The sequence below is a fragment of the Egretta garzetta genome, unplaced genomic scaffold (assembly GCF_000687185.1).
Source record: "Egretta garzetta isolate BGI_Z169 unplaced genomic scaffold, ASM68718v1 scaffold584, whole genome shotgun sequence".
NCBI lineage: Eukaryota > Metazoa > Chordata > Aves > Pelecaniformes > Ardeidae > Egretta > Egretta garzetta.
Genome location: NW_009259529.1, coordinates 174,333 through 201,784, shown reverse-complemented (window position 1 = coordinate 201,784; position 27,452 = coordinate 174,333). Strand labels below are relative to the sequence as shown.

The 27,452-nt window shown below is 37.5% G+C and overlaps 1 protein-coding gene across 1 annotated transcript in view; it reads right to left on the bottom strand.

The window, feature by feature from the left end:
* Nucleotides 1–27,452, bottom strand: part of SMAP1 (small ArfGAP 1) — a 77,294-nt gene that overhangs the window by 46,614 nt on the left and 3,228 nt on the right. Inside the window, exons 3-5 of the mRNA XM_035893103.1 lie at nucleotides 25,765–25,840; nucleotides 9,024–9,101; nucleotides 5,224–5,304 (exon numbers count right to left, since the gene is read on the bottom strand). Of these exons, the coding sequence (XP_035748996.1) occupies nucleotides 5,224–5,304; nucleotides 9,024–9,101; nucleotides 25,765–25,840 (235 nt within the window). The remainder of the gene's footprint in view (nucleotides 1–5,223; nucleotides 5,305–9,023; nucleotides 9,102–25,764; nucleotides 25,841–27,452) is intronic.

Sequence of the window (27,452 nt, the reverse complement as noted above, 5' to 3'; positions counted from 1 at the left end):
CAGTGTCCCTGCTCACTGCAGGGGGGTTGGACTAGATGACCACTAGTGGTCCCTTCCAACCCTAAACATTCTATGATTCTATGATTCTATGATTATTTAAAAATTAAAACTATATAAAAAGTTGAACCCTACAAAAATCTGAAAGTTTTACGAATTCTCTCCCCCTTTACTTTTGGAGCAGGCCAAAGCCTCAAGACATCATACCTAGTTATGACTTTTTTTGATCTGAATTTGTACAGCAGATGGATGTAAAAAGGTATGTTTTGAAAAAAAACTAGAATTGTCCTAGTTGCTCTGAAATTCAAGAAGTCTCATTCATAGCACTCAACCCAAGTTCTCTGTTCTAAATCAAGTATTGTGCAACGGAAGTACTTTACTGAATGAAATACTTGACGCAACCCACTTTTATTAGCAGTCTTGCCAAATGCACAAAGAGTTGCCTGTCCGTTCTGTAGCGACTGTGCCATTTGATCGTCCGCAAAAGAAGTCTTCCTCAAAGTCCAGTCTTGGCCTCATTTATCCTTGGGGCACCCAAACTCCACAGTTCACACATTGGCCATTTCCCGCATATGCGGTCCTGATCCTTCAGCCTGGATGTCCGGACTGTACCCCATCTCCTTTCCTTCTATGCTTCCTTGCAGTGGAAAACAGGTGGATGGAGCACGCACAGACCCTGCTCCAACATGCCGCACGAAGAAGCAGCACGGAGCTTACCTGAAGCGCTCCTCTGTGCTGTAAGCAGAATCTAAAATGACCGCACAGTTTAAATTTTAGTTCTGAAATGTACTGAGGCTTTGGTAACTCCTTCACACACCAGCAGGATATGTAGGCTACGTATTCTTTTTAAAGACACCGAAGGACTGTAAATTAGGCACATTCAATTACCTAAGGATGAACCAAAATCCTACTCAGTAGAGATACTAGAAATAAAAAGGAGTTCAGGGTTTTACTCTGTTCCCAAATTGAGAACTTGTTCAGTCAGCTTAGGCAGAAAAGAAAGAAAAAAGAAAACCATGGCTGATTTAGGAAATTTCACCAACTTCAGCTGTGCAAAGGAGTAATTAATAATAAGGGAAAGCTCCTCAGCATCTGATAAAAGGGTGGGCAGGATGATGAAGTTTAAAAAAACTGCTATTAAAAGCCTAGCTTGTTGTTCTCATCTAGAAACGAAAAATTTTCATGTGTTACCATCAATGAAAGAGGTAAGACTGGTGGTCAAGCTACCAACTTTCTTCTCTCCCCACTACTGAAATGGACTCTTAAAGTACCAAATTTAATTTTTTTTAGCCAATTTAAAATCTCTTAAACTCAACTGTATATACAGAACATCTAAAAATTGCTTTCATTGCATGACAGTCTGCCCTGTACTATTATTCTTGGCCTGTAAGAAGCACTAAGAAGCATGCAATTAGCTCAGTTTGATTATTTCTTCCTTCAATTCAACACATTTTACGTTGCTAAAATTGGCATTTCTGTTGCTTGCAAACAAGCTGGGCTTTGACTGGACATCTCAACTCCACATAACCTGGCCCCAGTTTTCATGTCACGAAGAACTGTATAATAATTGTTCCTGCAGTTTTCTTGACTTTTTTTTTTTTCCAAAGTAACTGTAAGGATAAGGTTATTTTAAGCATGAGCACTGAGGAAACTTGAGGTCTGTAATTGTGGAAACGGCACAGGGAGAGTGGGAGGAAGGACCCTGGGTAAGTTATGCAAGTTTCTCAACTTTCTTCAATTACCCTGAAAAAACCCATTACAGCTCCCAGTAATTTTGCAATGTCACTTTACTTTATTAAAGAATACTGCAGATCTGGTGTGGAACATCACTCTGTTGGCTGCTTCCAATAAAACACTAATCACCAGACTAGACTCGGTCTGAGGCTAACATAGTAAGATCTTGTTATATTAAAAACTACCCAGTAATTTTGTCACAGAAAGGGGAACAGCCCTGTCAAACAAGTGTCTTTCCTACTCACTGTTCTGCAGTAGGTCTCTCTGATCTTGAGGAAATTCTACTCTACATCTGATAGCAGTCTCCAACTCAAACATTCAGAAAAAATGTTTCCCACGGAACTCGCTTTAAGGACATGATGATTCTTACTGAAAAGCAATTTCAGTAAGAAACCCCACTACTGTTAAATCAGTTAAAAGATGATTTCTGTTCCTTTTACTTATCAAAGCATGCTAACCAACAAAGTATCTTTTATGTCATAATTAACTGACACATTAACACAATATTGGAATAACCAGTTTACTAAATCAATGCTACAAGCTTTCAGCAATATTTGAAAATGCAACAGAAATCATGCTAGACATTCAGGCTGTTAAAGGCTAAAGATCAGGTAATCACCAGAGAAAGGCTCTCATGCAGATGCAGGAGCAGATTAGTCAGTTCTGTGAAGCAGAGATCAGAACATGAGAATTGAATGTGAACATTTTAAATTTTTAGGATGCATATTCTTGTTTTAAGAGCTAAGAAACTTAAACTTGATATGAGATATAAAAAAGAATACATTAGGAACTGAAGACTTGTAGGAGTACATGACACTTGTAAAGAGATCTGAAGTCTTCTACAGCTTCATTTTCAACCTTTTACTAGTTTAAGCCTGTCATTTTTTTTCCATCTTTACTGATTCCTCTACAGGATGGCTAAAACACTGCTTGAATTACCTTAATCAAGAAAAGTCTCAAAACTGTGGTAGAACTGCCAATTGCTTGGTCATGATACTATGGTGAAGGTGCCAGCATTCCCCTACTGATTCAACATGCAATATTTAAAATATCCTATAGACAGTCTCTAACCGGATGTGAAGTGTATCATTATTAGTCAAACTCAGACGAATATTAATGTTTAGCAACTCCCTGAAGCACCATCACACCACAAAACTAGCAATGTATTATTCCATATATATAAATAAAACCTTTTGGCCCTCTATCTCACCAGTACTTTCCAATGGAAATGCAAGCATTTGATACCAGTGTCGTGGTTTAACCCCAGCCGGCAACTAAGCACCACGCAGCTGCTCGCTCAACTCTCCCCCCCCTGCCCTGGTGGGGTAGGGGAGAGAATCGGAAAAAAAAAAGTAAAACCCATGGGTTGATATAAAGACAGTTTAGTAAAACAGCAGAGGAATATAATAATGATGATGATGATGATAATAAAAGAATACAGAAAACAAGTGATGCACAATGCAATTGCTCACCACCCACTGACCAATGCCCAACCTGTCCCCAAGCAACAATCGCTCCCTGCAGCCAGCTCCCCCCAGTTTCTATACTGAGCCTGACATCATATGGTTTGGAATAGCCCTTTGGCCAGTTGGGGTCAGCTGTCCTGGCTGTGCCCCCTCCCAGCCTCTTGTGCCCCTGGCAGAGCAGGGGAAGCTGAAAAGTCCTTGACTGGTGTAAGCACTGCTTAGCAACAACTAAACCATCAGTGTCTTATCAACATTCTTCTCACCCTGAATCCAAACCACAGCACTATGGCAGCTACTAAGAAGAAAATTAACTCTGTCCCAGCTGAAACCAGGACAAGGTCTCTTTCCTTTGGATTCTAGAATGTGACTGCAATTTTAAAACACTTAAAGTTTACAGGCTTTATATAAAAAGTTTATTTTGAATGATTCTTAAAAGCCTTGAAAAGCCTGAGCTTAAAGAATCTCTTAAATTAAAATGATGACACATAGATGAGTTCCATTTGAGCAATCAGCACTGACACAATAATAATGAAATAAAATATGCTGCAGTATTTCAAATGTTTTGCAGCTGTTACAACAGCACTATTATCTAATGCAGATATATTTACCAAATTCCACATTTTGTAGTACAAGCATCTTAAACCAAAATACTTTTTACTTGCTTAATGATTAACTGGTAATCTAATGACATTTCAAATGTAAATCTAATCAGTGGCATTTGAATTGGTTTTTATTTCAAGTATTAGGGTAGTCCCTCAGCTCTAACTATGCACTGTCATCTTTTCTCCTCACCTAACCAAGTATTCCCAGCCATGTGGCAAGGTTCAGGCATCCTTGCAAAGGGATACCCTCTCTCCCACAGACCATAACTAGACCTTTGGGGTTTAGAAAGTTAAGACTTCCAAACCACAGCAACATTTTTAGCCTTCATAACTAAAGTCTATTGTTCTAAGGACCAGAATAAAACATTTCATTTGACTGGATGCCCTTGTAAAACTTCAGTAATCAACAATTTTAGTATTTTTATTGTCATCCATTAATATGCTTTAACCTCCTACCATACGAATAAGGATATCCTGTTCCACTAGCTCAGCAAAGCTGTTATTGTCATAACAAAGTTTGCTTCTGCACCAACTTACTCCAAAACTGCTTTCCAATTTCAGAAAAAAGATATTTGTATTGGGGAGGGTTTTTTTTTCTCCTCCAAGTGTGCACATATTTTTGTATCTTGTTTTATTATGCAAAATAAACAGCTATTTGAAAACTGAACTAGAAATACATCTGCAATCATAATGTATGAATACACAATATTCTTCATAACTGTAACACAGCACTACTCAGGAATAAACTGACAGATGGAGATGCCAATGCATTCTGTGGACTACACTGCAGATCAGAACATACTAATGGATTCACATCATCTGAGAGAAGACATCTGTCTTAGAAGAAATTACTACATTTAATACTTAAATTACTCATTTTTGTTTAATATTAACTCTATACAGAAGTGTACATGATTTAATTGTACTGACATTGCTATGGCTGCTCTTTATACTTTAATATAGCTGTGTGAAGAAGCACCTTAACTAGTTTGTCTGTCATGTTTTGTGACATGATCTATTTGAATGTTGTCAAATTACCTAGAGTTGTTAATTCAATTCTATAAATTAGTTATGTTTAAAATGGATTCATTTATGAAAGAGAGTATTAAGTGACCACACAGTGCTCAATAAAATTGGAAATCTTCTGTGCAAGAATAGCAATGGTACATCTTAAAACCCGTAATTATCTGAGCTTAAATCTTAACTCACTTCCCTCTTCCCCCAAACACATTCCTCATCATATGGTCAACCAACCTCAGTATGCGAGCAACAGCACAAGTAAACCATTCATTTGGATCATCCAGATTACTGTGCATACACACACATGCACTTATATACATAGATGCACATACATGAAAAATTTCATTATTTTTCAAATTTATACATGTCTAATACTATGTGTATTTTTTAGATAACCAGATTACCTTTTCAACTGCTAATTGTTTTGATGGTTTTTCCGATTCTCTCTCTCTCTTCTTCTCATCTTTCTTTTTTTCTTTTTCCTTCTGCAAAAAAAAGGCATTTTACTATTACTCAATAACAATGCATTTGCAAACATACTGAATGTCCACAGTCATCCAGAATATAAACAGAGATCTACAGTTACTCCCTTTCAATTCCGAGTTTATGCTTCTACCTGCTCTGCTTCCAGAAGTGACTCATTTTGCTCAAACAGTACTACTGAAAATATTGTAAATCTGAGAATTCAAGAAATTCTCAAATATAGTACCACTAAAAATACTGTAACCTTAGAATTCAAGAAATTCACTATTTCACCTGCTCATCTGCATTTCTTCTTATAAGCAGAAGGAAAAAAGAATCAGCGCTGCTTCTCCTAAGCTAAGCAGATATGAAAAGAAAAAACCATCTACAAGTATTCCATTAACTCTGATAACCTCTGTCGTCAGAACAGATGCCGGTCTCTTTGACCAAAGAACTACAATAAGGTAATTTGCATGCATCTTTCTGCAGAGAATTAATAATTTTTAAAAGCTAACCTAGAAGTCTTAAAAAAATACTCCTGAATGTAAAACGTTGACTTGGGCCATATGACAGACCCACTGAGTCATAAGACGTTAAGTAGTTCAAGAAAGAGGAAAAATAAGAGATCCCTTTACGCTGAATGCATCATAATGACATTACAGAAGGTTTTTCATTTTTGTTTTGAATGAATAGATGGGGCAGTATTACAGACCCAGTCTGAGTGAGGAAAAACATAATATCATACAGAGGCATCATAACATACAGAAGATACGGACTTTTTAGGCCAGCAATTGCTTTGACAGTGTTAGTAGTGATTTTTAGACCTAGCAACCTGCCTGCATTTACCTTGTATAACTACAGCATAGTATTAGTGAGTATATTTGAACATTAAAATGGATGGAATAAGAGTTTACCATATGTAATAAAGGAGATGAGACAGCAGCTCCTAAATATTCTTTCAGTCATTAGACTTTGATCCCTTTGTTCAAAGCTTTGAAACAGCTTTGTCCCACAAGACACTATTTTTTAGCATGTTTCCCAATATTAGGAGGAAGTTTGAGAGGTTAGATAACTGTCCATGCAGCTCCAGTATTAAAAATAAAACAGATTACTAGGCTACAGGTGTCTATCAGCAAGGATCTTTTTTTCTTAACATCAAAAAAATATCCATTTTTTAAATCTGTGTAATATGACATTTGGTTAAAATAGTTCCAACACTAAGATGAAGGAGTTTTTCTTTTTTTCTGATTTTGGGGGGTGACTGGGCACAGGGGAACCCAAGTAACACATTCTTCACAACTTCAAATATCAATTTTCAAAACTTTCACCATATTTGTTGGATGGATTAGGGTTACTCAGTTGAGGTTACTCAAGCCCCAACTAACTCCTGTGAATTATTTCATCAGGCATTAACCTGAATGCTCAGGTCCTGTAAAGTGAGACCATCACACCAAGCACCTGCTTAAATGTGAGTGTCACAGGGGCAGCAGGAAGCAATGATCACAATCGTGAAACTGCAGAAAAGGGGAATTTGGAATGTCTGTTTTGAAGAAACAGAGGCCGACTTAGTTTAGTGAACATCAGGAAGACAAAAATGAGCATAGTATTCCAAACCAGAGGCCCAGCCAACTCTGTTATCTCACCTGTGGCAGCGCCAGGGGTTCAAGGAAAAGTTTGTCTGACTGGGACAAGTATAGAGCAGTGTTTTATTTCGAGGCCATCATAATAACCTAAGACTTGCAGGCTTACTGAACTAAGATTACAAATGCATAGCCATGCCTTTCAAACGAAGCTTAGCCTTTCTTTCATTACTGTGTCACCGATCCTAGTACCAACCTGCATTCTAAAGACTCTCAAAATCCCGTGACCGTAATCATGTTCTGCACACAAATACACTGTCAGAGCAATAACTTTTCCAGAAGTCTTTCATTTCCTGTCCCCACTCCAACCTTCCCAAGTTCAATAATTTAAATAAACCTAATCTCTTCTCCTGTGGAAGCTTTTCTACATCTTAGACAACTGCGATTTGTTTCTATTCCTTCTGGGAAAGGTTGTTGGAAATGTCGTAACATACTTCTCAAATACAGTACCTTAAGTTTACTTGAATATGTTTAAATGAAAAAAGTGTTAAAGCTTTTGCATATGATCATCTTCAGGATGTCCTGATTTCCAGCTGACTTCAGCATTTTTTAAAAATGTTTTGTTAGAAAAACCTTGCTTCTGCAGGAAAAAGTATCTGGAAACTTTTATTCTTCAGGACTTCGAGAACCAGGAGGGCTTGCAGTAAATTTCGTATAGTAAACACTCCATAAAGGTGACCAAACACAAATAAATGCCTCTCCTTGCCCTTAATAAATCCCCAACAGCTTCATAGTGAAAATACGAAGACTTAAAACAAACTGTTCACCAGTGTTTCTGCCTCCACACCTCACAAAGCCTACAGGAACTCTCTCGATTCCCAGTGACTTTATTTTCATTGACTTCATTTTCACTGTGGACTCGAAAATCCGTAACTCCTTCATCTTCACACTTCACAATTCAATATGCAAGCTTTCTGCTTCAGCTCCATTAGGTAAAAATGAATTCAGACCAAATAAAAACATTTCTTAGATGCTGTATTCACACCAGAACTTCAACTCAAGTGTTTCATTACTTGCAAAAGCAGTCAAAAGGCACTATGAAGATAACAAAATGAAATTGGCTTTATACTGATCTTAAATTCTAAGCAAAAATTATTCATTTTTTTCCTCCCAAGATTCATTTCCAACAACATGGCCTATTAGTTACACAGAGGAACTTTAAATTTGAATACTCAAGAGAGGCGGGTAAGAAAGGAAAGGCGGGTTTCATTCTAAGTGGCTGCTGCTATTCCTGGTACAATTTCAAAGGCATATCAAATTCATCAAGGTTTGCGGTCCAGTCCATGACACTGTCATTTAAATTTTAATTAATGTCTAAATATGGCTGAACTCAAATAATTTATAGCATCTGTCCACATTTTCTGTATTTAGAAGAAAAAACATGATTTATGGTTAGATCGTAAGTTATTTCATATATCGTATACAGTCTCAATTTAGTGAAGTATCCAAGAGCCTAATATCGAGCATTCGTATTCTAAAAAAAAAGTATTTCATTATTGTTGCAAATTTTGACATTTACTGAAAGTTCATACAAACAATGCCTCATCTACTACTTGTCTGTGGGTTAAGATTTTTGAAGGCTCTTCTAAACAGTAAATGCAACGTCAGCACATACACATATAGCCCAGCTACAAGGGATATTAAAACCAGCGTGACTTAACAGAAGTGTCACTGAATTAGTTCTGTATTTATCTCCAAGGAGGTTGAACTACATGGCTGGAACAGTACTGGTAATTTAGATCCTGAAACAAGTAATGTAAAAAAAGATACTGAGAACTTTTGCTGAGGAAACAAGGTAACATCACTCATGCCCATTAGCTGGGAATGAAATGGTGTTTCCACAGTTTTGTGACACTAAACCCAAGCAGAATCAGAGTTTTGACATCTAAACACTAAGAGGTAACAATCACGCGTGTGCTTTGTCCCACTGTACCGGTTCTTTTAATTTATCCAGTCCAGAAGGCAAGGGGGCATATTTTACATATCTGAACTATTACCAGGAGTTCAAGTTCTCTAGTTAACTCAGTGAAATTACTCTATATAAATGTAAACATTTGTGCAAAGCAGTAACCTGACAAGAGTTACACCCGCTAGCAATATACCTCTGCTTTGCTCTTCTCAGCAGCAGCTTGCAGAGAAGGAGAGGATGCCAAAGGCTGAGCAGCGTCAGAAGAGGATATCTGTACAAAACAGGAAAGAAATGAGAAAGAAAATAAGCAAGAACAGCTGGGAAGGGGCAGGAGCAGAGGCAGCTTGAGACACATGATTTTCCTTTTTTTTTTTTTTCTTTTTTTTTCCCCCCAACCATTTTGGGGGTGGGGGGAAAAACACAACATAGAAAAAAACAAAAAGAGGAGACAAAGTATTTCCTTTTTATCAGTATGATTTTTAAAGGAAATCTGTCAGGTAGTGACTTAAAATGAAATTCACTAGAACAGAATATAAGAGAATGAACCTGGATAAGATCATATCACAGGCCTAAGAAAAATAATTAGGTTTCATCCATTGTTCAGTTTTATCCAGTGTGACTATTGAAATATTAATGTCCTGAAGCATGAAGGCACACTGTCCCAGAGGAGGGGGAGAGAAAAGAGTACCTTTGTTCTTGTTCACTGTAACAGATATTTTTATTAAGAGGAATGCAAAATAACTCTGGAAGTTATACATTAATTAAAGTTCTAATTAACTCTTGTCTATGAGCACTCCAAATGACTAAAGAGCTTAGGGTTAATATAAAGCTGCATCCTAGCAGTAGGACGCCAGACCTTCTAGACAGGTGATACTTCTTTTTTTGGAATCAGTATATAAAACTGCTATTAGCACCACTAGACTTCCAGAATTATCCAAAAGGTGTAAGTTACATATGCAACAGATGCAGTTTGCTCAAGAAAATAGGATTTCTCTAAATGCATTTTCATACATCTTCCTATCCTATTTCTTTATGCATATTTGATCACTTTAATGGAAACATTATCCTTCTACTCCCCTTACTACAAAAATGCAACTGAATTACATTTGCCAAACATGTAGAAGATCTTCAGAGCAATAAAGCTGACACTTCTACAGTGTCTTGTATCACCTCTACTGTCTACAAGGAAAATTTAAGAACAAATGAAGCTATTACAGAGCAAGTCATTATGCTGGATCAAAATAACCAATTTAGATGACATGTTTTTACTTAGTTTAGAAAAACCAGCTTGCACTAAAAGGAAACTGAAAGCTGCAAAAAACCCCCCTACCTCATGTCTAAATACCCCATATTTCTTACAAAAAATCCTACCAGTACCATAGCTTATATAGTTGGAATATTCATAGAATATGTATGTTCAGTATTTTTACAAACTCAGAAAGTATGCTTATCCTGGAAGGTGGTTTAGAGCTTCAGGAAAGAGATTTATAAGATTTAATTTTTAAACCAAATTTTACTTGCAGAAATATGAAACAATTCTCATTTTTAAATTTACTGTTTTAAATCCTCAGTTTATTAGAAGAGTTACGGATACATCCGCTGCAATGAAGCAGTTTCTCAAACTGTAGCATTCAGTTGCTATAGAAACACAGGGATCCTGTTTATTCTGATTATACTACATCGTAACCAAATAAAGATGTCAGAAAAAATGATTAGTTAATTACATATATTAAAGTATGAGCTCAAACACCATGGAAGGAACATGGGTTCCTTACTAAGATTTCAATTAAATGCAAATGTGTGAAACTGTGAGAATGGAACATCTTAAATATGCTTTCAAGTTTCTAAAGATAACGTGGGATTTTGTTTCGGGGTTTTTTGCTCCGTTCTTTTGTATGCTACAGATTTTAAGAGAATTTAAGCTTGATAGCTCTCATAGACAAATAGCAGGTAAGCAGAATTTCATTTAGGGCTAGGGGGAAAATCAGCACTGTAGATGACTGCATCACATATCCATCCTCCCATAATAGTTCTTCTCAACCTGCATATCATCTTCATAAATTAAGGGATTATCTAACCTAGGATAAGGTAATCCTATGAAGGCCTGAGAGTAATTATTATAGTTTTGCAAATCAAGTAATGGAGAAGCATCACGCAAGCTCTAAGCAGGAGACAGAGTGAAAAGCAGTTGCTGTCTACCCTGGGATATGGAACGGGATGTACAAGTTGAGAAATGCCCGAGCTAATGCTTGAAGATAAACAGCAACACTACATTCACTTCAGGCTAAAAAACCAGCACTTGAAAGCACACTTCACGTATGCAAATACCAACTAAGCAAAAAGCTAATCTTTAAGAGAAGACACATTACAATGTATAAAGAACTGATTAAGTTTATATAATGAAAGCAACAGCATGAGTTGGGGCTGCTGAACAGCTTTATCACCACTGCATCATGTTGAATTTGTTATCTACCAGGCTGCACCAGCTAAGGAAATCTGAATGAAAAAAAAAAACAATGAAGTCAAACTGAGTGGCTGGATAAAGCTAAACATAAAGCGAGATTAAAAGTGAGGCTGGTGCAGTCTGTCATGGTGAGTGGCTAAGCCATCAGAGCAGCAAGAGCTGATCAGGGTACCAGAGAAGCCTGGAAAAATACTTGCCCTTGGGACAAAGTGATGCTTAAGGTACAGCTGACCTGTTAACCCTGTTATGGTTCCCAGCTGGCACTGGACCAGCTGCCTCCTGGCCTCCGAGCAATCCCACATAGCCCACACCGAGCACAGGGGAGCCGCAGCGAGGGGCAGGACTCTCCGGCCAGAATCAAGTCCCTGCAGCACCAACTATCCTGCTCCTCCTCTGCGCTCAGGCGTCGTGTTTTGTCATGTCCATATACCAGAACTACCATCAAATAAAACAAAAAACTATCGTAACACTGCAGTGTAAGGGTATTCTTTTATTACCTTAGGATTTTTTCAGTTAGAAGACTGAAATTTCACCAGTATCCCAGTCATTATGGATGCTAATACCCTCTTCAAGCACAAAGAGAAACCAAACACCTTAGTAATCAAGTGCTTGGTTTTCAGCAGATTTCAAAACACTCATTTTTAACCCGAATGCCATATTTTAGCAAACCAATTAAGTTGATTGATATTCTGAGATGTCGATAAAACCTCACAGGTTTTATTTTCCCTTGTACTGTCCCCCAGCCCTTACTTTGCAAGGCTGTCGTATGTTCATATTTTCAAACTGCAGTGCACTTTACAGATGTAATGTATAGCAAAACCCTCCACAAATAATCCTTCTCATTAGCAAAGGGCAACCCTAAACAACCTTGATGCTATTCTGATGACTTTATTGCCAAAATCCAGGTTAGACCATTCAAAGTTAGTATCAATGCCTTGTACGTCCTGTTTGTAGTGCAGATGTACCATTAGCTAGGGGGATACTGGTTATTGAACAGATGAAAGACTGATAAGCAGCAGTAGCTCACAACAAGTCCTGTGCTGCTGGCTTGTATTTCCAGTAAATCTTTGTTTTTAAAACTACTGCAGTGATAAAGCAGCCCACAGAGCTGTTCCCATTTGCAGTCAAAAGAGATTCATTAGCTTGCCCACAAATGGCAAATGAGAAAGCATCTGCTCAGTGACCTATTTCTACATTCGTGGCCAGTAGTGGGAGTGCTGAGGTTAGACTAACCCCCGGATCAAACCACTCACCCATGACAGGTAAATGCATCCCACTCTCCCGGAGTAAGTCACTCGGTCCTGATGAAACTGCCTTTAATTAGTTGAAAGCCCCAAATGCATTTTAAATATTTATAGCAGAACCCTGATCACCACTCAGCATTGCCAACCAAGGTTTTAATAATAATTTTAAAACTGTTTTTTAGGAAACTCAGATCACTGAAAAGCAGCACTATGTAATCCCCCACGGAAGTAACATACGGGTTTTCTATTTGGTATTTTATCAGCCTTTATTAATAATGACTTACTTCCATAAACTTGACCAGAAACATCAGCAAAGGAAGATCTACTCCATGTTTGGGTCCAAGTCTGAATACCTAAAATACTGTTGTTTACAAAGCAGACAACCCCTCTGTAGTGTAGCCCCCCCCAAAAAATGTGGTTTGCAAAAAAAACCCCCAAACTATTCCACAGCAATAATTGTCTTCTGTTATCACTTTTCTACTTTGTCAGTTTTAATCCAATTGTTATATCCCAGTGGAAACAAAGAGGAAAAAAGCTAAAGAATCAGTTTCTAGAAAAACTGGCCAACATTGTCATCAATTACGAAGTTTGTAGAGCAGACAGCAGGTAAGGTAGAAAAAAAAATATCTTTGTTTAATTTAGATCCAATAGAAAGACGTTTGAGCAAATAGGTACTAAGAGTAATATTTGTCATCATAACCACTAAAGACAAGTGACCAAAACCTCCCCCATTTTCGGCCACATCTGTAAATTCATCTAAATTTCTACATCAAAATCCAAAAAGCAATTTCCAGTCATCTTCCAGAATTCAAGTAAAGCCGCACACACTGATCTACTCTGATAACATATGTGAGCGCTATGTGCTGGAAAGTTTTCAACTAAGATGTTCTTGATTATTGGCGCTTTGAAGTACCAGACAAAACTGATGGAAACCCCTGTAATCAACCATACGTGCTGCTAGACAAAGAATAAAGTTGACATGCTTGCGTGCATTACTAATGCACTGCAAACTGACAACTAGCATCTGAATATTTCATTTTAGTTTTTAACTTAAGAGTAGTCGGGTCTCTTGATTAAGAAGTGACTTCAGAATTGCCTAAAAGGGGCAATGAAGGCAAGGAGCGGTTTCTCAGGTTTCCATGTTTATACTCCCATGTCCATAGAATTTCAATTGTGTTTCAGACCAAAAAACTTGTAGTAACTTCATATTTAGCAATTCTTGAATTTCTTACCATTGTTTGTGTTTTGGGACACCTTTTTAGAAAGGTGACAAAGTAAAAATAACCATATTGCATAATGAAACTCAATACTGTCTTTAAAGCATCATGTACATTAAGTGCTGAGCAAGAAAATGCATATGCATGCAATAGCACTGTAAGATTTCCATTTTCACCTGTGCTCTTGGTTCACAAAACCCGTAAGATTGGAAAAGAAAGGTTCTGCAGGTTTACAATGTTACTCCAGTTCGTTGCCCCTCTTATGTGGCAATATGCTACCTGTCCTTTTTTTGTCCATAAAAAACTTCTACAGTATTTATTATCACTTAGTAGTGGCACTATCCAAATACACAGTATGTTAATAGTTCACATAAAAACATGAATTCAAACAGTATTTGGCCCCTGGCTCTGATATAGTCTACGCACGAGACTATGATTTCAAGTGAAAAAAGTAAGCTTGAAGAAGCACTAAATGAAGCTATTGAAGAACATAACATGCAAAACCTAAGAATGATTTTACTTTAGTTCAACTTGTACTAGCATAATTCTGATGGTAGATAACAGTCATACAAACACTTATGGTCATTAAGGTCAATGTACTAAATAAAGTTTTCATCAACTTTTATTTGTAGTTTTCCCAAAATCCTGTTCCTGTTGTAATGCATGTTGTTATTTAGCCTTTTATTAAAAAGGGTTCAAATTAAATCTTTAGAAGTCTGTATTAATCTTCGATTTAAATATGAAATTTAGGGTGCTATCACTCAGAAGATTCAGGAGACTAAAAAATGAGTGCATTATCAAACCATGACAATATATTCAGGAAATCAGCAGCTGAACCAAATACAAAGGTGCCCTCGAGTGGCCATTTTATATGCACACAATATACAGGGAAATAACCTAAGCGGACTGCTTTATGATGATTTTACAAGCTTTACGTTCAGCTACTATATATGTTTTTCCCATTTTAGCAGACTTTTGACTTTATTACTGTACATCTCCAATGAATGTTGACAACACTAAAATTAGTAATTTATTTTAAAGCACCACTAATTACAGACTGCTATTAGATGCATATGAACATGCAACCAATTGCTTACCATTTTTTAAAGAAGCCTATTCTCAAAATACTGAAAGGAGTGTAAGAATACTAAGGTACTATTAATAACACTTAGCTATTAATTTCTGCAGAAGTTCTTTAGACTAACTAGCAAGGCTTTTTTTACAGTTACAAAAATGTCTCCCCCTATTCAGTGCTCTAATTGCTGGACACCACATAAAAAAGGTTGTCGCATGTTTCACCAAACACAGCAGTAGCTGGTTTTTCAAAGAAGCTGGTACTGCTCTTCTGTCAATATTCTGAACATGCTTACCATTCCTCCATCCCTTCGGAGTGCCCCTATCTCATTATAGGAATGCAGTGAGGCTTGTGCAAAAGCTAGCTGTAGTTCTGCATATATGCAGAGCTATGGACACATAAAATTTACACCAAGCAGAGATACAATTACTCAACGTTCTGGGAAATACAGATATATTTAACAATAATAGACTTGAATGCAAAGTATTTTTTCCAACTCTGACCAAGAGTAACCGTACCTACTGTTGGCCACATTTTTTTTCTTTAGATTATTTAGCTTCTCCTTTAGATAACCACCTCTTGAGACTCTCGGTAGAGTCACCCATGGTTTAATCAAAGGCTGACACAGCATAAACAAAACTTTTAACCTCTTATTGGAGTGCTCTCCATTTCCCCTGTCCAACTTAACAGACGTATTCTGTATTTGTTGCAGGGAAAACTGTCTTCGATGAGAGCTTCCCAACACTTCAGAAGAATACCCTTTTTTTTTTTCCCCAGTGGCTTGCCCTGCTGCATATCAGATCTTACATTTTCATCACCCACATTAAACTGGCAACACAGTCACTGCAGACTCCAGCCTTGGCTGAAGTTTTCTTTACATGGACATCACAACTTGTAGCTAAATGGTCCAGCTGTGTGAACTACTGCTCACATGAAAGCACTTATGGAAGTGGGGAAAACAAGACCCTGCATGTGGGAGCTACTAAGAATGCAACCAGCATACTGAAAATCCATACCCTGCCTTCTCTAACTCATTCATTTAACCATTGCTGGGCAAAGTCCAGCTCAAGAGTAGTCACTGGTGGTACACTCAGGAGTTGATACTGGGGTCAGCTATTTAACATCTTCATTTATGTCCCACACAATGGAACAGAGTACTTCATCAGCACGTTCACAGATGATACAAAATGAGGAGGCGTGGTTGATACACTAGGCAGGTGCCATTCAGAGTACCATTGCAGGATGTGCCAACAAGAACCACATGAAGTTCAAAGGGAAGTGCCAAGTCCTGCGCCTGGGGAGGAATAACCCCATGCACCAGTACAGGCTGAGTGTCAACTGGCTGGAAAGCAGATTTGCAGAAGATGACCTGGAGGTTCGCGTGGCCAAGTTGGACAGGAGCCAGCAACACGGCCAGTTCTGGGCTCACAAGTGCAAGAGAGAGATGGGCAGACTGGAGCAAATCCAGTGAAGGGACACAAAGCTGATTAAAGGATTGGAACACCTTTCAGATAAGGAGAGGCTTAGCAAGTTGAGATTGTTTAGCCTGGAGGAGAGAAAGCTAGTGGGAGAAAAAGGAGGGAAGAAGTCTTATCAACATGTACAAATACCTGGTGGGAGGGAGCAAAGACTAAGGCAGACTATCCAGAAACAGGACCAAGAAACACTGAATGTAAACTGAAACACCAAAATTCCAGTGAAACACTGAAATGTAAGAATAAACTTTTTTTTTTTTACTGTGAGGGTGGTTGAATACTGGAGCAGGTTACCCAGAGAGGGTGTGCATTCTCCAGCACTAGAGATATTAAAAACCCAACTGGGCATGGCTCTAAGCAATCTGTTCTAGTTGATGCCACTTTGAGCAGGGGGAATTGGATGATCTCCAAGGGTTCCTTCCAGCCTCAGCTATTCTGGATTCCATAATCCAACCCATTCTAACAGCATGATCTTTCAAAGTAATTTATGCCACTTTCACTATACCTGCCCTCAAGTCGTAATTCTTGTATGGTATTTCAGTGCTTCCTATTGATGCCCATCATCATTAGCATATTTCAATAATACTTCATATCACTTGATCCACAAATTCTTCATAGACCGCTAAAAAATCCACTATGGTTCTTGCACTATCGGGAGGGGTAACTGGTAACCCCTCTCCAAGCCAATGACTGAATGCTTCTCAATACTAACTACTATAAACTTACTGTTCACGTATACTATCACACCCTAATTTAACCATCTTAAGGTGCCCATGTGACATACTTCAGTGAGGTAAATGTATTATGGATATAATCTCCTCTAAGATAACTTTCTGGAAGATGTGCCATCACAATCTCTAAATTCACATCACATTTTATCCAGTTGCCTGTTTATGTTCATCCTTCTTAAATTAAACACAATGTCTTACAGAAGCATGGCAAATGTAGACCCATTATTCTTTTTCTTCAGTGAACTTAGGAGTTTTATGAAGCTCTGCTCCATACATAATTCACACCCTTTCTTAAATATAGAAACTTTGTTTACTGTTCTCTAAACAATGTCAGGACATGATAATATATTCACACTCTATGTAGTGGAATAGATTGTGCCAGTTCACAATTTTTGAGACTGAAAGTATCTGGAATCCATTTACATTGATTCACCATCCACCCTGAACAAGGCAATTTGCATTTGCATTCTGAGAAATTATGCTCTTTCTTCTCCTACATACTTGTTTGTATTAAAAGCTGCAGAGATTGTTTGTGATAATACCTACATAGCTAATCTTTATCCACATCCAACACAGTGACCTCACTGCTTCTCCTCATTACTTGTATGGCATAAGGATCATTGTATTAGATATAAAAATAAACAAAAGCTTAAGAAAGATTGTCTTTTTACAGTTTTTATTTTACATCGAAGAGGATGTGTTAAGTTTTTAAAAAATCTGGAAAATATGATTGCTTTTAACATAGCAGCATGTAGTAGATACAATTAAATTATTCAGATTGGGTCCCAGAATTCCCTTCATTAGTGCAGTCCTAGGTCTCAAAGAATCACGCCAGCAGCTGTTACTCAATAGTGTATTTTAGACAGATTTTATACTTTCTGGAACCTCAGTTCTAAAAATCACACATTTCCTCTTGGCTTACTGGTAAACTGTAATCATCTCCTTCAAAGCTTACTTCCTTTAATCAGTAATTGTGGGAGATTCTTGCTAATTCCCAAAAAAACCCTAAAACAAGCACCGTTTGCTATTTCTCTTGGCCACTGCATCTAAGACCATGAGCATGATTAACAACTGTCTCTCCACCTTACCAGTTGCATAGCTCTGATTACAATTATCACAGAATGGCAAGGGTTGGAAGGGACCTCAGGAGATCATCTGGTCTAGTTATTTGGGACTCAATACAGAAATCATCAGTCAAGATGAATACTCTGTTCAGAATTTACTTTCATAAAAACAAAAATCCCAAAGTATTCAGAGATGCAGAGCACCAGTCCTGGAGCCACTGGGCTTGTCATACTTCTGCCTTATTTCCAGAGTGAACAAATTACTTCTGCTGAAGTCACCCTTTGAGCACTTCTCCCTGTCAGGCATAGCCACAATGTTGAATTATTCTATTTGTACCCAAAAACCAAAACAGCATCTCTCACCCAAGCACAGAAACACAGTCAATGCATTTTTATCAGCTCTCTTCTGACCTGTACCAAGCCAAGGGCTCTGACCTTTCATAAACCCTTCCCTTCAACAAGAGCAAATTCTACCCACTTACTGCCACCTCAGACATAATTTCCAGGTACTGGTGATAAACCTATTAAAGGATGGGCAGAAATTAGACAGGAATATTAAGTAGAGAAGCAGCCATGGGATCAGCTAAATTCTATAACAATGATGAGAAAGATGATATATGCATATTTTCTCTCTTAAACAACAGCATTTCCGTTCTTTTAAACTGATTACTAATTCTGAAGCAAAGAGCTACCAGACTGGGAAGTTGTTACATACTCATATTCCTGTACAACTCGAACTGCCTTCACATTAGTTGAGCAGATGATGCCTATCTGTTTCTTAAGATATAAGAATGGAGGGGAAGCAATGCAGTCTTACTCTTCTGGTTTTATTATTACAGTTACTAATACGGGTAAATCTAATCTCTGAACAACTTCTTCCAAACTAGAAAGTGATCTCTCCAGCAACCTTCCATTTTCAGTTCTGGATTCAACTCCTTTGTCTTAGGATTGGTTAGATAATCAAGGGAAAGCAACAAGGCCAAAAAGTGAACTTGTCAAATAACTGCTTTGTTGTGATAGTCAGGAGTGTGACTTAACATCCGAAATCTGCTCTCTTTCACTAGAAAAGGCAGCCTGCCTGCGAGCATTTGTTGTGATATTCCAAACAGATTCCTGAGAACACTCATCATCGTGCATTCAAACCAAGCTATACACCATCCATTTTCAGTTTCATTCAAGTGTTTCAAAAGAATCAAATTTATGGTAGTTCAACTAAGATGACAATTAGCCTTGAATACACCGTGATATCATTTTTTCAGCCTGTAACAGAATTTCTATTAATGAGCTGCAAACATTCCATTTTCAATTCATTAAACGTCTCTTACATCTGCTGTCGATGTTAGAAAATCTACTGTAAACATTGTATCCCCAGTACAGGTAACAAGTTTCATGAGAACTGGGAAAAGAACCTGGCCCAAAAGCCAAGAACAGGTAGATCTGCCACAGCTTCCAAGAAAATATCACCACAGGAAATTAAGTTTAAAAAAGAAAAAATCCCCTTTGCATAAACACACAAGCTGTGATAACCACAGGCTGCACAGTCTTACCAACCCAAGTTTCTTTTTTCTGGCTCAGCGTCACCATCTTCATCTACGGTTTTTCTTGGAAGCAGTAGTAAGTGGTATGGTGCAGTAAGAGAATACCAAGTTATCCAGCAAATTACCAACATATCCCAGACAAAAAAATAAAGGCAAAAGAAATACAGAAACAAAAGACTAACTGCAATTGTGCTAAGGTCTGGTGAGAACACAGGAGAAAAACCTAAACAGGGAAAAAAAGGAAAGGGGAAAAAAAAAAACCAAAGACTAACTGCAATTGTGCTAAGGTCTGGTGAGAAGAACACAGGAGAAAAGCCTAAACAGGGAAAAAAGGAAAGGGGAAAAAAAAACCCAAGCCAAAAAAGATTAAAAAGCAAGTAAGTTAAAGCAGACAGCTGACCAGCCTGTATGGTGTTTTTCCATTTGGGAGTTCCTTTCATATACCCAGATTTAGAACTATTGCAAGTCTCTGCTGTAATAAGGAGTGACTCTAAAATAGTAAGGCACTTTATTCTCATTAAAAAAAATAATCACAATAGCTTTATATTTCATTCTCCTGGAATATGTCTTGTGTCTCCAACAAGGCTCATATTTGCTCCATTTATATTTACTGCAACAATTCTGAAAAAGTCCTTCAAGTCATTTATTTAAGCATTTAAGTTGCCATTTATATTTACTGCAACAATTCTGAAAAAGTTCAAGTCATTTATTTAAGCATTTAAGTTCAGATTCTTGGGGAAAGGTGTTTGTATAATAGTAAGCTGTGCTCTTCTAAGACTGCTCCAGGAGACAGTAAACTAAAGGAGCATAAAGAGTTTAATGAGAGCCCAAAGCAAACAAAAGATTTAATAAGCAACAGTCTTCAGGACTAAGATTGCTAGAGGCGAGATGGCTTTGCATGCTTTACCCTTCAGTTCTAGGATTGTTGTGTACAAAAAACCCTATGATGAACATAAAAAGATTTGCTTATGCTTGAAAGTGCTAATTAGGTGCAAGTCTGAAGTGGAATGATATTCCTGAACAGTTTCATGTCAGCACCCACCTGAAGGAGAGTTTTAACATACAAAATGACTTCACACCATTCGATCTGTGGTAACTGCCACAGAAGTTCACCACAGAATTGATGCAAGCTCTCAATTGCATTGTACAAGCTTTCAGGGATAAATCAAGTCAAACAGCACAGCATATCGCACAGTGAATTGCTCATGTCACCCTATCTTAGATGCATCACATTTATAAAGACTCCCTAATCATTTCACTACTATGTGAAGCTTGTTTCATTGGATTCTGTGCTATACTTTGCATCATTCACAGCTTACGTATGCCTAAAAATTAAGAAAGGGGATTTGGCAGAAAATTAATTCTGGGAGGACATTATGCTGAGGATATCTAAAATAAGTTGACTTGCTAAGAGCTGCTGCTGCTCCTAAGTTGATTATTCAAAGAGCAAAAAAAGTTCCTGCAATTAACAATATCAAATCATATGTGTTACTCACAGAACAAATATATATATTACTATATATATATATTCCCAAGTAACAGCCTGTCAGCTTCAAGTGTTTTTACTTGTATTATTCCTTTTTTAAAAATGTAAATTCATAAAAAGCATAAATAACCATGAAGTCCTGAATGTTTCACAATTACAGAATACCAAGGCAAAACAAGGAAGGCAGCTGGTCAGACAAGAGACATGGGCTTCTTAAGCAGTCGGTCTTCAGAAGTCTTGACAAACCGAGATCTCACCACAGTAGGACTATGAACTACTTTCTGAGAAAGGAAGTGTTGATCTTTTGTACTACTGTGAACCCAACCTTAATGTTGGGAGAGAATTACAACAGGCACTGGCTTGAAAAATACTGCTTTTAACTCCGTCATGGGCTACACTGCTTACATGGAATCAATTTTGATAGTAAGGATACATTCTCCTAAACATGATAAAAACTATACCATTGCCTTCACAGTTTTAGTCATAATATCAAAACCTACAACTGTATTCAAGCATTTACAGATCATTTCACCTATAAGAGTTTTTCATAGAGCTGACATGCATCAGAAGATACTTTCATGGGGTAGGAAAAAAAAAAATCAGTTTGCCTCCCTGAGTAGGCTTAACATACTGAAAATTCTCTTCTTTACATTGATCAGAATAAAACTTAAAAATAAATACTGCTACTTTAACAGCAGCTAAACAGAACATTTTTTTAAGGCAATATTCCAGTGCTCTAGAAATAAAGTATTTCTACAAATGCATTGTTGTTATACATTTTTCTAAAACTTTTTCTTCTTGTCGTAAGACAAGAACAACATTATGAAGCAGCAAACACACATGTAACTTAAAAAAATTCTAATTATTAGAAAAAGTTTTCTGTTCCAAGTAAGATCTAAAAAAGTATAAACATTCAAAAAAACCTGAAAGACACCCATAAAACTCATCCACATTAACATAGTCCTTAAAACGTCGGGTTGATTTTAACTGTATTATCAGTGTTGGTAAGAAGTAATGAATACATCACTTCATTTTTTCCCAGGCTTTCCCCCCTCAAGCTGCTTATTCTGAATTGGAGCTCCTGCTTTTTGTTTCACCTGAAGTACATGTGAAAGTACATCTGTGAAAAGAAAGGACAAGCATAGTGTGATCACTTTGACAAATTCCTTTACCTACCTCTCCTAACCTGACCCAGAGCACCTGGGGCTACCATTTCTGCTACATTCCCAAAGATTTTTCTCAAGGCTAAAGCCTAAGATTGTGGTTGAGTATTAGGCCTAAATGATACCAGAACATTCCCCAGTACCAAACAAAACAAAGCCACGAAGAAAAAAAAAACAAAGGAAAAAATAAACCAAAACAAAAACAAACCAGAAACCAAACACACCACTGTTCAAGGGTGTCAGTCTCCTAGGTCTTTCAATAAACAAGTCACAAGCCTGCACTGAGTCTGAGCCAGAAAACAAGAGAGTAACTATTTACTGATAATCCACTTATAACAGCTGAGTAATTTGTACCACTCATTTAGTCTTGAGCACTGATACAGAACCAGCATTTCACATTTTCCCAATAACAATGCATCAGAAAACTCTGAGATCTACGCATTTTAATAGATTTGAATTATTTTTTAAAGTCAGGCTGCTTTCAGTCAGCATTAGATTTTTCTAATGTATATTTCATTTCTATTTAAATGCATTATTCTATTTAAAATGTAAGCAGCCAATAAAACTGCAGTTGCTTTTTTGCCCATAGCTTTATCCTGCATTGCTTTTCAGTGAACAGTGAAAAAAAAATTTAATTTTTCATTTTTTTCCTATTTCTAGTCTGCATGTTTGATGGCACTACTAGTCTCTGCACTAGCTAATTTTATTATAGTGTGTGTCCCTAAAAAACAAATTTAGTAATACAACAGTCTTGTCAGAAAATGAAACAGCTCATATAATTAACACTTATAAATACAAATTTTGCAACAAAAGATAAGATACGTGAATCCTGAGCATCACAGAGCCAAGAACTGAACTTTGACATATACTCCTGGGGTCCAACAGACAGAATACATTAACATCAACACAGATGTTGTACAAATCTGAAAAGCTTATGATCTTGCCAAAATTAAACTAAAAGAAATATTGTACTGCATGTTTTAAGAGAATCTATTCAAAACACCTTTAATGCTACAGGAAGCTTTTACCACAAACAACTTGTAACAGTGGACCAAATCCAGGAAACCCCCTTAGATTTTTTAGACACTGCTTCAGTGAAATTACCTGGTTAAGGCAAGCAACCCCTAGGGCATAGCAAGCCTGTTTCTGCACTTCTGTATTACCTGCTCACACCCAGAAGGGACTCATTTTACCAAATGACAACATGCATATGCATCTCCAACTTAAACTGGTCCTAATCCAAGCAGAAGGAATCGCTATTTCAAAGGTGATCACAAAAAGTAAGCGTGCTAAAAGCTCATGTCACCCCAACAATGCTGATTTTGATTAAAAATAGGACACAGGGTGCTCTCTACAAAAGTAAGTGGGGTAAAGAAATTTTCCAGAAGAGAACTTACCATGACATAGCACAGACACCCCACCTGAACAGTTCACAAGACTTCTACTCGTGAAACTATCGTGCTAGCAAGTGCTTTGATACTACCAAAACACCTGGCAGAGGGCTGAAGCTTACAACCAGGAATCTTCCCCTTCCTCCACAGCCGCCCCTCAGTTCTCAGGGAATCTTAGCCACCTCCTGGCAGGGTGGGAAGAGGGAAGGTGTCTCAGAAGTCATCAGGACTGCAAAAGGAAAGCTTTAGAAACCATCACCACCCACTGCATGGGGGCACAGAAATGTGTACCCCTGCAGCACTTCTTCCTCACCCCATTCGTCCCAAACTCCCCACAGACGTCCATGTGCTGGAAGTATAGGATAACTTCCCCTCTTCCCTGCCAACAATGTCCAGGAGCAGAAAAGCAGCATATCAGACATGCAGAATGGAGGCCAAGCTTCAGCTTTTCTTCCTCTTCCCTGTCAGTCCCAGGTGCCCTCGAAAGATGATCGCTGAACACCAGTCAAAGCACTATAAACCCATGTGAGCTGGGCGGCAACCAGAGCCAAGGAGGGTAACCCAACATGAGCAGACCAGGACTACAGGTGCTACGCTACTAGTTCAGCTAATTTAGTATCATGTACTTTTAGGATTTTGCCATAACTGTGATTTCAGACTGCCCACCTCAAACCTGATATTTGGTGGCCTTGAATAAATCCAAGTGAATGTGAACGTGCATGAGTCCTATTGCTAAAGTATTTCATAATCAGATTTTGTTCCTATCTCAGAGAGATTATGCCATTTACATTAGTCAGTGAACGAAAAGCACAAGTAAGAAGAAATAAAATGGTGCTCCCTACTCAGCAGTAACATGCATCTCTTCAGCTTGTCTGGATTCTATCCTTGCTGCTATGACAGATAAGCAATTCATATTCGTCTGCAATACGATAAAGCAAAATCTGATTACTCCTTCAAACATACTAAGGCAGCAGTGGACTACTATATTAGACACCTAGATTCTCTGTTTAGAAAGATCTTGGGAGTCTTTTGAGCTTTTTAAAGTAGTATAATTTTAAATAATTCTTCCTATTTTCTACTTTGGAATAAAAGTAAGGAAGGGTAGCTGACAGTGTGATTCAAACCACAACTGTATTTTACCTCTTAAGTGAAGCAATTTTCCCCCTATTTCAACAACAGTTAATGAAATACACTTCCCTAGTTTCCAGGTTTGGGCTTTTTTTCCTTCTAAAATGAAACTATAATTCAAAGATCTATTCTCTCATATTGCAAAGGCAGCATAAACTCCCACTCTTTACACTCACCCTTGCACTCGCTTCCCTGTCAAAGTTCACTGCCTAGTAAGATGGAGTACTAAGTTACATGTTAGGTCATAGTTAAATAAAGTCAGTATAGAGGAGACTGTTTAAGCATAAATACACATATATAAATAAAAATATATAAACAAGATTGTATGCCCCAGAAACAGCCATATCGAAAAAAACCAAACGAGGCTGACGTTCTCAAAACTGCTTTGCCAGAAAAGCACTCACCAACTTACAGTAGTGACCCCACAGCTATGCAATTAAACAGCTGGTTCGCTACACTGCCCATGTCTGCTCTTACAGCGCACCTTGCTGCAAGCAAGACTGGGATTCAGCAGAGCACTAAGACCCTCAGAAAAGGGGCCCAAAACACCCTAGGATTTCTCATCAAGGTATTACAGAGAATGAGGGGAGACAAAGTCACCAGAAACAGTAACCCTATCTTATCCCTGTAACACAGAAAAAGATACTCGGAAAGGACTCAAAGTATACTGTTGAAGAACTACCCATCACTGAAAGAGAAAAAGACAATATAAAGAGTCAGAAGCAAGCTATTTATTGGATCATGACGCTTTGCTGTTATAAATGTAATAGACAATGAATGTTGAAGTTATAGAACCTAGAAATAGCTTTCAGGAGATATAAACCAAAGCATTTAGCTCTCTATCAAGAAGGTTTCAACTGTGAAAGACGTATTAACATACATAATGTTTTCTACATTTCTCTTATGTAGCTTTCAAAAAAGAAAAGTGACAGAATTCTTGGTGAAACTGTTTACTTACATTGAAGGCATTAACTGCATTTTTATCATAATACTTCTTCTTTTCGTACTTATCCCTGATGAAAAATTCCACAGCTCTGGAAGAAGCTAGTTTAAGGAAAATGCACATTCAGATAAATAGTAACGTTAACCTAAAAAGCTGACGGGTTATTCAAATTAAAGAATTGCACCAGATTCTTGCTCCATCTCATTTTGTAGTTTTAAAACAACAGAACAAACTGCTCTACGCAAAACAATTGTTATTGCGGTGTCCAAGAAGAGCTTCTTTTTACTACAGAGAATGAATCAGTTTAATCTCTTAATGAAACAACATGAAAAAGATACACTAGAAGTAACTCAGTGTTTCACAGTTAGGGCATTTTCACTTGGTTTTTATGAGCTGCAGCGTTGTAGTACTGCAAATACTTGAACAAAGGTACTTGTATATGGTAAATAATTGAAGTATTGTTCACCATCATTACTTGGGGAAAAAATACTTCCTCTTCAGATAAAAGGTGAAATGTATGTACCTGTTCTCTGATTTGCATACACTGTATCATGCATCAAAAGGTGATCGTAAACAGTTCTCTGAGATCAGTAGGTTCCCCAAGAGTCTCCTATTACAGCAGACATCTCTGTGGACAGGAAAGAAATCTAAAACACTAGTGATAAAAAGATACCAAAGCAAAGGTGGAAATAGCAGCAAGCATATTGACGTAGAAGACCAGAACTGACAAGTCGCGAGCTCAAACACCAAAAGGACAACCAGTTGTTCTCCTCAGTTATTCTCTTAGCTTTATAAGCAGCGTGAATACTTTTAACTTCAGTAAAGCTGATTCTCTGGTATCTGTAGAATAAACTTTAACTAATTTGTTTGGCAATGTGATTATCTGCTCAAAAATCAAAACTGCTATTGTGGAAGCTCAGATGCATTGAACCTTAAACTTCCATAGCAATTTTTCCTCAATCAACAGAAGGATACCTTAGGTCCACATACTATCTCTTAAGATTAACACTGAGCTCAGAGCACTCAGTTCCTTCATTCTGTGCATCAAATTATATCATCAACAATCTCATTTAGTTTCAAATTGTAGGCATGTCACCTGAAGACACTGCTTCATAAAAGTTGCAAAACCCAAAACAATCTTTTCTACCTCTTTCCAAAAATATATACATTCTAAAGGGCATCTTGAGCACTTCAAACATACAACTGTCTTAGTACTAACACTGGAATATTCTTTACACATACCAAAGGACTGTCATTTTGCCAAAAAAATCAATGTACACTATCAAATTACGAATGAATGGAAGTTGTGTAATATGTAACTCCCACAATTTTTCAAATTTAGCTAAGGCTAAACAGGATTCCCTCAGAACATTTCTTTTCAACTTGCTGCACAAATTACTGTATTATATCATCTCTGTGGGGGAAGAGACAGAGAAAGGGAATTTAATTTTTTTCCATGCTTTTGGGCTATAACTGCATAACTGTATTAAATTATAACTAATTTAGAAGTAAATAGAAAAGATTTAAAACTTGACTGTTGTAAAATACCTTAGAACAACCTATCCTTTGTTCAAATAAAGTCTTGGTTATTTGCCAAAATTAACATTTTCAGATGGTGCATTTATTCTGTCAAGTGTTCTAAGTTTTGGTTGCTCGGATTTTGGTGTTAAGATATTTTTGTTCTTTTGCATAAATCTTTCCCT